Consider the following 12,388-nt stretch of genomic DNA (forward strand, 5'->3'; position numbering starts at 1 on the left):
GGGGAATGCAGCAGGGGCAAGATGGGTGTGGGAGGAGAGACCTAGATCAGGCCAGGAGGGGCCCAGGCTCCAGGTAGTGCCAGTGACCCCAGGAAGGGCAGTCACTGGATGGCCTGAGGTCCAGCCATGACCCACACTTGTGACTTTCCCCCCACAGCCTGGGACAACCCCAACTGCACCAAGGGTGAGGTTTCTGTGTTGAGGGGCAAGCCAGCCACGATGAGCTGCAGCATCTCCAATGCCTTCTCCCACATCAACATCTCCCTGAAAGTGAACCCCACGGCACCCTGGAAGCTCATCTGCAATGTAAAGCCCCCAGGAGACTTCTGTCACGATGGATGGGAGCTCTGGATTTGGGATGGCGAGGCGTACCTAGTAACTGATAAAGCCCAGGACACCCAGGCAGGGCAGTACAAGTGGACTCTGCAGGGACGCCAGATAAATATCAAAATCACCACACTGACCGTCGTAGGTGAGCAGGGCGGGGTGGGGGGTATTGACCCCAAGAGCTTCTCTTCTTGGTGGGCAAGAGTGCGGAGCAGCTAGGGAGGAGTGACTCCTGCCCACCTGAGGTGGCCAGAGCCACGGAGATGAGGCCTGAAGAGGACTTCCACCCTGCCCCACCCATGCCGAGGCTGTGCCCTCTCTGAGCTTCTCAGGGCAGCCCCGGCACGTGTGCCTGCTCACTGTCCCCTTGTGGTCAGGGAGCTGGCACCTCCCTCCCTAAACACTGCCTATCCCCCCACCCCCACCCCTTGCTGTGCTGCAAAGTCCCCCAGTCACCGTCGCTCCCTCTCCCTCTTCGACTGTTCATACACAGTCAGAGTCACCCTGAGCGCTGGGGACAGGAAGCAGGGATCCAGCTTTGCCCCCGACAAGGAACAGTGGGAGGGGCTGAGAAGGCACCCCTCAGCCTAGCCGGGCTCTGTGCGGGGAACCCAGTGAGGCCTTCATGATCTCCTGTATCCAGGGCTCATCTGACACCTGGGGTGGATGGGTTGTGTCAGGGCAGGCCCTGGGCAGGCCCCCGCCAACCTGCCCTGTGTCTCTTCAGCAGACCCGCATTACCTGCCTCTCACACCTCCGACAGGTAGGTGTTCCTATCTTCATCCTGGGCTACAGGAGGGGAGCCCCAGAAAGCCCCCTTGGGTCTTCCCTCCGCAGACACCCTCACCCTCTGTGCCTGGAGCCCTGCCCATCCCATGCACCCATCCCCCCTGCCATTCTCCCACCCATGGGCTTCCCAACCACAGGCGATGTCCCACTCAAGGGTGCCCCCAAGGTGGTGGGGGCTCCTGCACAGGTGAACAAAGGAGGGAGGGCCCACCCGCCCATTTACCGTAGGTCGGCAGATGAGCACACCCCGTTCCGATCATAATTCTGAACACACTGAGCGAGATGCTGGTAATCTTCCCCATCCTTGCCTCGTCGTCCTCCTCAGCCTGCTGATCTGCACACTGGTCTAGTGCCGAAGGTGTGGCTCCCTGAACTTCAAGCTCCAGAAGGTATTGGCCGCTGAGCCTGGTCTGTGGGCTGGGGAGGGGTAGGGTCATCCCAGACCCGGCATAGACACTCTACACCATGGTCTCATACTCACCGAGACTAGTGAGAGAGTGGGGAGCGTTTGAGGTCCCAGAGAGCCAGAACCCCTGCCCCAGAGGACCCCAGGCAGCAAATGCGGTACTAGTCCCAGAACGCAGATGCCCCACGGCAGACAGGCCACGGAGTCCACACCACCCCTAGGACCCCCTAGGGGATGGCATGGGGGCTTCCTGCTTCTTCCAGGAGACCTAGATGTGTGGGTGGGGGATGTTCCCACAGGACGCACTTGTAGGCAAAGGTGTCTTGCGAGGCTCTCACCCCTCCCACTCTTCCCACTTCCCCAAGTAAGGAGTCTCTGAACCTGGGGTGGGGAGCTGAGTGCACCGTGCACACTGGACTCTGCAGAGGGGACGTGCGCGGAAGAGCAGCTGAGGACTAGGAAGCTTAGCCACTTCCTGGCGTCTTCCTGATGGACATGCCAGGGAGGGCTCCTTAGCATGTTCTGGGGCCCAAAGAGCAAAAATCTCACGTTCCATAGCACTTGACCTAACGGGACCCTCCTCTCCTCCACCCCACTCAGGCCTGGGCTCCTCCCCAGGGCAGGAGTGCCATGCTTGGGTCACCTGGGAGATGCCCCAGTCTGGGGTCCTCAGCTGATCATGGACACTCTCTTGTCTTTAGAACATGAATAAGAACCAGTTTGAGGGACCTTCCAGGTAGCACCTGTGGAACCAAAATGAGGATATCAGTGGCCTGAGATGATGCATGAGGCCTCCTCTACCACCCCCAAAGGGTAGAGCAGCCCCTCTGGATGGGAGGCTGGACAGGTGGCTGCTGGTGGAATCTCTGTCCAACCTCCCTGGTCTTCCCCAGCCCTGGGGCTCCCCTCTCTGTCACCTACCCCAACGTGCAGCCCCTTCCTGTTCCCAAACCGCATCCCAAACCATATATGCCAGATGTCTGTACAAGCAAAGCTGTGCAACCTCTGTTGTTCTCTTATGATATGATGAACTTCGTGATGCACTTGAATTGCTTTCTCTTTTGTGTGTGTACATCTATGATAATAGACTTTCGGTTTGTGGTGACCATGAGATCTCGATACAGCAGTCTACATGTACGTGCATGAGTGTCTTAAGTTGCTGATCTCTTCTTTCCAGTGCATTTCGAATATCCTGCGTGCGTCCACTCCTCCTCTCGTGATTACTGGTTTTGACCTCTTGTTTGTGTGCGTGGATGGTGTCCTACTTCTACTGTCTGTTTGCCTTTACTGGTGAGCCCTCTTATTTCATCCTTTTCCTGTTTCTCGTTGTGGCCTTTTCTTTTCAGCGTAGAGAAGTTCCTTTAAAGATAGAGCTGCTTGGTGGTTCATTGAATATGTTCCTAAAAGGTACATATAATGTGATAAAAAAAAGGTTTTTCTAGGAGTGCTACCTTCCATGCTTTGCAAAATGTCCACATTGCTAATCCTCAAGATGACTACACTAAACCTAGTAGCAAATCATCGAATGAGCTGAGAAATATATCCTTAAGTGAAGAAAATAAAAATCTGAAAGAAGCTGCTGTGAGTCTCACAAGCTAAAAAGTCCCAATGAGGGCTTCCCTGGTGGTCGAGTGGTTAAGAATTTGCCTTGCAATGCAGGGGACGCGGGTTCGATCCTTGGTGAGGGAATTAAGATCCCAAGTGCTGTGTGGCAGCTAAGTCTGCATGCCACAACTAGAGACCCATGAGACCCGACACAGCCAAATAAATACATATATTTTAAAAAAAAAAGGATTCCAAATACATGTAGAAGGCAATATCTGGGAGTCCTCACTCACCATGAAGAATCTTAGATTGGATCAGTGCACGGTGCCTGGCGAATGTGTTCTCATAGGAGCATAACAATCCCAGAACAGCTTCGCTGGCACCCAGAGTCCAGGTCTAGAACTGACTGCATTTGCATCTTCCAGGTTAAAGAGAGGTTCGTGCCAGAAATGCTGGATTTGTTCCACCCCCTGGGCCAGGCCCCTCAGACACAGTGGGCACGGCACGTGGGACCGCCAGGCTTTGGGGGCCAAGGAAATCTGTTCCATTTTGCCTAAAACAGTCCAAAGGTGTTGATGCTTTGAAAGTCGTTCAAATATTGCTATTACAGTGGGACGGGCTCACATTAAGTCATTCAGCCCCTGCACACCCAAGGCAGGAAACCTAGAAAGAAATAATGTGTCTGGGTCTTTGACTAATTTTAATTTTCAACTTGTTGCTTATCTGTACGTTCAAGGATTTCTCTAAAGGAAGTTTAGCTCTGAGTGCTTGCAGTGCCCTAGAGACCCTTCCCCCCAGGCCCCCCTTGCTCATCCTCAGCCACACTGGCCCTCTTGCAGGCCCTCAGAAACCCCAGGCATTCTCTGGCCCTGGGGACCATGTGTGTGCTGATGCCTCTGCTTGGAACCCTGTTCCCAGATATGCCACCTGACCCTCTCTCACCTCCTGAGTCCTTTACTCCTGTGGCCCCTGAGGTTCGGCACCCCTCTCCCAACAGGTGCTGTGCGTCCTGCCGCAGGTCTGCTCGTCTTTTCCTGGAGTTGTCTCGAGGCCACGGGCCTCTCGTTCGTCTCACTCTCTGCCCTTGGCACTGGCCCTGGCACACGTGGGCGCCCAGGGAGTGCTGGTGATGAACAAAGGCAGGACGAGGTCGGAATGGGGTGTGTTTGACAAGCCTGATGCGTTTATTGGTTCCTGCCAACAATTTTGCTAAGATCCTCTGGGCCTTTGGCAAGATACTGCCCCTGAAATACATACGCCCTCACGCAAGAAGTGTCTGTAGGTAGGTGGACAACCCCGGCCAGGGGCGCTCACCCAGCAAACCTAATCTGCTCCAAATCCCACCCAGGACCCCGAACCATCAGCACAGGAGCGTCCAGTCAGGAAGGGGGTCTCTAGGGAGGAAATCTCTTAGGGCTGTCTGGCCACACTTGGTCCACGCGTGAACGACACGCACACACCAGGCACACACACATGTGGCTTTGGGCCAACACTGGAAGCTTGGCCCTCTAGCCCAAGGCTGCCAGAACAGAGAAACTTCTTCCTGTTCCTGGTTGCCCAGAGTCTGTCTCCTCTTCAAGCACCTCTGAGCCCTCGGGGTCAGGGTCCAGGCATGGGTGTCCCTCTGCCCTGAGGGCTGCTCACCAGGGCCCTGGTGCACCAACATACTGGATGGTAGCCCAGCTGGGTGGTCTCCAGCCCTTGCACCCACAGGAAAGAGAATCGTGAGCCACTCGGGCAGCCACAACCTGGGCACATGCCCCGGGCGTTTCCCTACAACCACACCCAGCCCTCAGGGGGCAGTGGTGACTGACTTGATACTCCAAGTTTCTGGACATAAATCAGGTCCCAGCAGAAAGTGAACCAGAAGACCGGGGCATCTGGAAGCTGACCCCCATCCCCACCTGGGGACCCCCTTGTCTTTCTCCTGGTCCTGCCCCTGCCCATTCTTGCCCTCCTTTCTCCTCTCCCTGGTGTGCAAGTGGGGCAGAGGGGCAGGATCACGGGGCTACCAGTCTTATCCTAACTAGACACTCCTGTGAGAAAGTCAGCCCTGAGCTTCTGAGCGGGGCAGGGGCAGCTTGTGAGTTATCCTGGATGATCTGGAGGGGTCTCTGATGGGGACTCAACCTGAAGGCCATGTGGCTGGCCCCCAGCTCCTCCCCAGGCTCGCCCTAGAGTGTGGCAGGAAGGCTCGCTCCAACCTGGAGCTCATGCACACCAAGAGGGGCTCTCTAAGGAAATTAACACAAAATCACCAGTACAAGTCCTGGGACAGAAGCAAATGCTTATTTGGAATGAGAAAAGAAATCACACATTTTATAAAGCATCCAAAATATCCAGGAAGTAACAATATTTTAAAATTAACTGACACCGCAGACCATTCTTTTTTTTTTTTTTTGGCTGCATAATTTCACTGTCTCCTCTTTGGTGGCCTCTTCAGATGACCACAAAAGAGCACAGAGAAATGTCATTCATATGAAAGCACAAGCCTGGCTGGAACAAAACATTTATGATGGACCAGGATGTGCTTGGCCTGCTGGGGTGTGAAACAAGTGCCTTGACTCCCTACAAACACAGGAATTTCAGAAAATTCTAGTTTTCAAAGTCTCACACAGAAAGAAAGATGGGCGGCAGGGGGTGGGGGTGAGGGTGGGGTTGGTGCAGGTATAACTGTGTCTGACTGCATCGTGGAGAGCAGTCCCGGAAGTGAAATGTGTGTTGACCAGCATGGACGAGTACCACGGCCTCTGCCAACAATCTCACATCTTATACACCTCAGCTGACGCTGCCAGGCACCGAAGGACACGGGTCCCTTTCGTCCATCCCTTGAACCACACATCTCACAGCTTCCTGTCATGAAGCCAGAGAGCCCGCCCAGAGCAGGGGGCGGGTAGGGAAGAAATCTGTATCTGGAGGCCAGAATGGATTGCAAATGTAGTGGTCTAAAACAATAGCAATTAATTTTTCCACAATTGTGGAGGCCAGAAGTTCAAAACCAGCGTAGGGTTGGTGCTTCCTGGAGGCTCCAAGGGAAAGCCTGCCCCAGGCTTCTTCCAGCTCCTGGTGGTTCCGGCGATGCGTGCTTCCTGGGCTTATGGCAACGTCTCTACACTCTCTGCCCCGTCAAGGCATGGCCTTCTCCCAGTATCCAAAATGGTCTCTCCTATAAGGACATCAGTTGTATCGGGATTAAGGCCAGACAGGATGGTTTTGTCTTGACTACATCTGCAAAGACCCTGACTCCAAATAAGGTTCCATTCACAGTACCAGGTGGATGAATTAGGGGGAGTACCGTTCACGCTTGGGCTTCCCCGGTGCCTCAGCAGTAAAGAACCCTCCTGCAACGCAGGAGCTGTAGGAGACGTGAGTTCGATCCCTGGGTCAGGAAAATCCCCTAGAGGAGAGCATGGCAACCCGCTCCAGTATTCTTGCCTGGAGAATCCCCAGGACAGAAACCTGGTGGGCTATGGTCCATGGGGTCACAAAGAGTCAGACACGACTGAAGTGACTAAGCACATACGTTTTCAACCTCAGCTCACCATTCCTCTCCAGATAGATAGCAAAACCTTCATCGATCTTAGAGACACTGGCACACCTATCAGTAGACCTATCAAATCAACTAAATGTGTCGTCAGGTCAGTTAGCTCTTAACCAGGCCTCAGAGATGCTCTGGGCAGACTGAGGCCGCCTGACACGCAAGCAGACTGGAGAGAGACAGGGGTCCGGATCACTGCGCTTACACATCTTCACCAAGTTTTATCTCATATGCGATGCCCCAGGCCTTGGGAGCGTCTGAGGCCTGATTGTCAGAACCATATAGTAAAACCTCCTCGGCCCACTGGATAGGATGTTTCCAGGAGACGGTGTCCACCCTGTGTTCCAGCTCAAACCCCCTACACACAACTTCTAGACACCGAGAGTGGATGGTTATTCCTATACAGCAGGTGTGATGGGCCCAGTTCCTTGAAGGGCAGCACAGATCCCAGGTCAAAGACCCACCTCAGCCCCACACCCTGAAGCTTCCCCGAGAGTCTGCTGCGGGTCTCTCGACCATCAGAGCTGAGACCACCCCAGGCCTCTACCCCACAGTGGAACTTTCCAGCCCTGCCTCATACCACATTGCTGTGGGGTCAGCTCTGGGCTCTACAAGGAGGACACACCCAATTCAGGGTCAGTGGTGCTCAGCCTGAAGAACACGCCGGGCTGTGCCCTGCAGATGCCTGACTGATGTAACCACGTTAAGATCCAAAGACCCATGGACACCCCAGACTCCGTCCTGCTTAAGAGGAGATTTACCATCCTCTTTTATTCGCCGTGGGCCAAGAGGAAGGCAGAGGAGGGGACTCAGTCTCCAGGCCCCAGTCCTCCAAACAAGGAGGGGATGCCAGCCCCAGTGGGCCCAGAACGCCTGGGGAGAACCTGGCTGCTGTGGGAGCCTCCGCCCTGGGAGAGCTGCCACGCTTCCAGCCCCTCAACCCAGGGTCCCACAACTACAGACTGAGGCCCACGTGGTCACCATTGTCCTGGCCTCCCTACAACACCCCAGGCTGGGAAGGACTGACCTCTCCACAACAGCCCCGGTGGCCATTAACAATGAATGAGGCCTTGGGCCTGGAGAGGAACAATGGTGAGTGGCCGAGAGACTGAGACATGGGGCCCACTGCAGCATCAGGAGAAAGGGACACAAATACCTATAAGTGGGAGGGAAGTTCTCTGTCAGATGGATTTTTTCCCATCTGAACCTCCAGGGAAGCCACAGAGTAGCCCTCGAACATGCCTTTGCATCTGGCTGACCCTCCTCCAGTGTTTGGGGTTCCCAGCCACATCTCATGGCCACGCAGACCAACTGGGTTTAACACATTCCTTTCTATGGAATGTAGTAAATTGTTTTTCTTTCATAAAGTCTATGTGGGCAGCTATCAGCTGAAACCAGATATAGCAAAATGTCCATCTCCCCATCATGGCTGAACGCCACCTATTCTTCCAAAGGGTTCTGGTTTCAGACCACCTGCCCTCCCAGTTCATGCTGAGTGTGCCCATCTCCCCATGTAGGAAGAGAAAGGCTGTGGGGTCATTCCCCTTGTCTCACGGGTGCCTCAGGCAGGCAGGGTCACTGCAGGCTGGGTGGGGGGTGGCAAGTGAGGGGGAGGAAGGGACTGGGCGCCTGTCAGCACTGTCACTGAGAGTTGTTTGCCATCGATGGCTCCCTGCTCCCACCACTGGCAGAAAGCTCAGTTTTGTCACTTCAGCAAGAGTCAGGCCGTGACCTCTGCCAGCAGCCCAGTGTGCCATGGGCGTGGCCCTGTCGGTGCTCCCTGCCCTGCTGCCTAGAGACATGTGAAAGTCGGGGTGCCTGTGGAGTTGGGGCCACAGGCTCCCCTGCTGGAAGGTTCCCAGGGAGGGAAGGCAGCAGCACGCCTCTGCTCAGATTCCCGCTGACTCGCGCCCGCTGCCTCCCCAGTGCGCAGGCGGGGGAGGCACACCTTCCACCCTGGCTTTCAGGTCTCTGCATGTCCCCCTGCCACCACCTGCAGGAGCGGATGCTGCCCTGTGAGCCAGGCTGGGGTTCCCCTGGTTCCCGTGAGGCACAGAGAGGGCCTGAGCCCTGTGACCTGGGCCCAGCTCCCCACCCCTGCCTACCAGGCCACTGAGGGAACTTAGGATTCATGCTTCTGGGGTGCATGGGTTAAGGAAAGTGTCTGATCCTAAAGGCCTGAGTGATGCTTAATGGTGAAACCTCCCACTCTGGCCCCACCTGAGAAACAGAGAGGGGGCCCCGTGGATATGGAATCCATTAGCCACAGACCTTCGCTTAAATACACCAAGCACCAAAGACGTAAACCTGAATGCTTCTGGTAGACTTTCTTTTTTTCTCTCACCACCTGTAAAAAGAGCATCTCCTTCAAAACACACATTCCAGGAAGCTAATAGAAAAGGCTGAGGATTAAACATTCTGGGCAAACTATAGCAATGCGGCCTCAGTGACTGGCGGCCTGCCCTCATGGAGACCGGGCTCGTCACTGGCTGTCATCTGAGTGAATGGCTGAGGCGCTTGATGAATAACACGTGTTTTCCGTTAAAATCCATTTCTAAGGTTTATTTCAGTTTATTTGTTTTGAAGTCAGAGAAAACCCCAACTCGTACGGAGAATGAGCTGGGAGGTTCAGACATTCGAAACAGGCACAGGTCACACTCACTCAGCTTGCACTCCATGACGGTCCTGCCCACAGGCTGTAGACGGGCCTGCACTCGAGAAACCGCAGGACGTATGTGGGCAGCTCTCGTCTCCGCCACGGACCCCGCTGCTGGACACGGTGCGGGATGCCATGAGGGGACATCCTGAAGGGAATCACGAGGGGCCCAAAGAGGAGACACTACGAAGGGATAATCATGAGAGGATGCCACAAGAAGACACCATGAGGGAAACATCATGAGGGGATGTCATAAGAGGACACCATGAGGGCAGCCGTGAAGGGAACATCATGAGGAGCCGCCATGGGGGAAACTGTTGGGTACACTATGAGGGGAACAGGATCAGGGACGCCACGAGGGGATAATAAGGAGGAGACCCCGCGAGGAAAGAAACATCATCCGGGGAAGCCAGGAGAGAACAACCTGAGGTGATGCCATGAGGAGAATATTAAGGGGAACAGCCATGTGGGGAACTTGAGGTGAACTGTGAGAGGATTCTCTGAGGGGATATCAGGGGAGTGTGCCATGAGGGGACATTGACAGGTACACAAACTGTCCCAAGGAGGCATAGCCACGCCTCCTACTTTATGCCCCTGTTCCTGCTGTGCGTTGCACTTTTGTTTAAAGACCCACGACTAGACAAAACCAGCATATAAACACAAGACTGAATCACACCCATACATCTTTGGGTTGTGGGAGGATTATGGAAACTGAGGGATTCCAGGAACCCTTGGCCTGCCCCACTGGCCTGTGGCAGGGCCCTCAAGTTCCTGGGGATCCCAACGACACAGAGGAGCAGCCCTGGGGCGGCAGCATCTGCTCCCAGGCCTGGGACTTTGGTGCTGACTTAGTGTTTGCCAATGGCATCCCCTGCTGGTGACTTCAGGCTGCATGGACTGGTGTGTCCCCACCCCAAACTGCAGCCTCCAGAAAGGAGCCCCAGCCCAATGCTGGCCTGGCTCTCATCAGAACCAAAACTAAGAGCCTGTCCTTGGAAACGCTGAGAACTCCCGACTCTGATCTGTCTGGCCTCTGTTTTCTGATCTGTGGAATCAGGATGCTGCATCCTCAGCGTCCGTTGTTCTCTCCCGGCAGAGCCCTGTCTGTTGGGTTGGGAACATGAGGAAGCCATCTCCAGGCCAGCTCTGCTGCATCAGCAGCCCACAGAGCTGCTGTGAGTGTGCAGGTGTGTCATGTCTGTGAGTGCAGGTGTGCTGTGTCTAAGTGTGCATGCATGTGCCCCTGGTGTTAGGTGTGTTCCCAGGGCCCTTGGAGCAGGTACCATGGTTCCTGGATCCCTCATGCCTCGGCCAGGTCTAGTGACTGCAAGTCAATAGAAGACCTGATTAATAACCACAGGACCTTGAGATGCAGAGGGCTGGACCCCAAAGGCAGGAACCACACACTTAGAGGACTGAGAACCAGATGTTGGCTAAGGCCACTTTTGGGAAGGATTTTCTGCTTATCTGTGATTTCCAAGGCTTCTAAAATGAACATGAAGTTCTGTGGAAATAAGAAAACACACAACTGTAACATTCTCAGCCAGTCTGTAGCCTATGTCCACAGTCTGGGTGAAGCAGAGACACGGAGAAGCATCAAGAAGGGCAGAGGGGCGACCCATCCAGCCTTCCCCTGCAGATGGAAACCCCAGGCCATGCACAAGCCTGTGTGGGGTGGGGGTGTGTGGGTGCTATGTCTCTGTGCTGGGTTCAACAGCAAAGGGGCGGGGGGCGGTGTTAGGGAAATGACAACGGAGGAAGGCTTGTTCAGGTTTCAGAGGCTGGAGAGAAGGCCTCTGACTGACTTCTGATCTTGCCTGGACTATGTGCCTGCTTGCAAACACACAAATTGTTACCAGCAAGTCAAGTGGCACTTTGGATAAGAAAGGGAACGGGGCTTGGATTTTCTTGAGCCCCTGGAGTTCTGGCCAACTCCCTGGGGTCTGGGAAATCTCCTGACTCACAAGGTGAAACAAACAACAATGTAAAAGGTGAAGGAAAACCAGAGCTGCATTGTTGCACACCCACGGATGATGGTATCAGCTGCACCCTGGGATTCCAAGCGGGAGCCTCCAAAACCGCAACTTGAAGTCTCACCTGAGAGATGCGGACCTTTTCCCAATTGGGACTCCGTATGGCTATTACCGAGGGACCTTCCAGCTCTGTTTAAGTCTGGATGTTGGTCGGCCCCATGTGGTGATGTATGTGCTGTTACTTTTCTCTATTGTTTCTATTTCTCTTCTTTTAAGGGCTGTATATTGAAATTAAGCCAAATATTCTTCTAGTAAATGTTGAAATTGTTTATTGTGTGAAAAGTGGTTTCTTTTGTTAATGAATCCTTCGAACCAAAAAGAAAAGTAAAACTTCCAGCAAAATGTTGAGGAGGGGGGGTGGCTCCGAGGTCACCCAGACAGATGTGATGCGACACCATCCTTGAGGACTGTTTTACCTCTTTCTGTGACAATTGAGATTCTCTGCAATCTCAACAGACCGAGCTGGCAGCATAGGTGCCCACGAACACTCCCTGCGATGCTGGGAAAAGTGATACTGCGGCAGGGGGTGATTTCCAAATTGGGTCCTGGGGCTCATCTTTGTACTAAGACTCCAAGAACAGTCATGCTTGTCTGGGGTTCATCCTGTGCCAGGCCGCACAGGACATGTGTGTGCTTACCACAGGGCATCCAACCCCGAGACAGTGGGAGGCCAGTGCCAAGAAACTTCAAACAGCCGAGTTCATGCCAGACTGGTGGGGCTCAGGGCCCCCACAGCTGGGTGTGGCCTCTCAGTGGACTCCAGCCTGGGTCAGGCCCCCTGAGAACTGGAGAAACAGAAGGTGCCGTGTCAGAGTCCAAGGCCCTGAATCCTCAGCCAAAGGTCACTCTCATGTGGAGAAACCTCTGCAGCCTGTTCAGGGTCTGGCGTTGACTGGTTCACACCCTGGGCATCTTGCCCTGAAAATGACAGTCTCTGCCCTAGCTTTTCGGTCGCCACCAGATAGATCCACGACTGAGTGTCGTTTCCACTTTGGCCCAGTCGCTTCATTCTTTCTGGAGCTATTAGTAATTGCCCTCTGCTCGTCCTGCTTTTGCCCAGTATTATATTGGACACCTTCTGATCAGGGGGCAGG

At 54.4% G+C, this 12,388-nt stretch overlaps 1 protein-coding gene across 1 annotated transcript; it reads left to right on the plus strand.

The window, feature by feature from the left end:
* Window positions 1-21: 21 nt before the first annotated feature.
* LOC105000600 (secreted and transmembrane protein 1A-like) lies at window positions 22-3,096 on the plus strand. The gene is made up of 5 exons (XM_010856546.1): window positions 22-25; window positions 158-472; window positions 1,058-1,090; window positions 1,345-1,505; window positions 2,224-3,096. Exons 1-4 carry the CDS (start codon window positions 22-24, stop codon window positions 1,464-1,466), a joined length of 474 nt encoding a protein of 157 aa, XP_010854848.1. The 3' UTR covers window positions 1,467-1,505; window positions 2,224-3,096.
* Window positions 3,097-12,388: the final 9,292 nt, after the last annotated feature.

The sequence above is a fragment of the Bison bison genome, unplaced genomic scaffold (genome assembly GCF_000754665.1).
Source record: "Bison bison bison isolate TAMUID 2011002044 unplaced genomic scaffold, Bison_UMD1.0 scf7180017864371, whole genome shotgun sequence".
Classification (NCBI taxonomy): domain Eukaryota; kingdom Metazoa; phylum Chordata; class Mammalia; order Artiodactyla; family Bovidae; genus Bison; species Bison bison.

Bases quoted from the DNA above. Each gene is read 5' to 3' on its own strand.
- LOC105000600 (XM_010856546.1), top strand. The intron at 473-1,057 runs GTGAGCAGGGCG...TCTCTTCAGCAG, and splicing joins CACCACACTGACCGTCGTAG to ACCCGCATTACCTGCCTCTC. The intron at 1,091-1,344 runs GTAGGTGTTCCT...CATTTACCGTAG, and splicing joins GCCTCTCACACCTCCGACAG to GTCGGCAGATGAGCACACCC.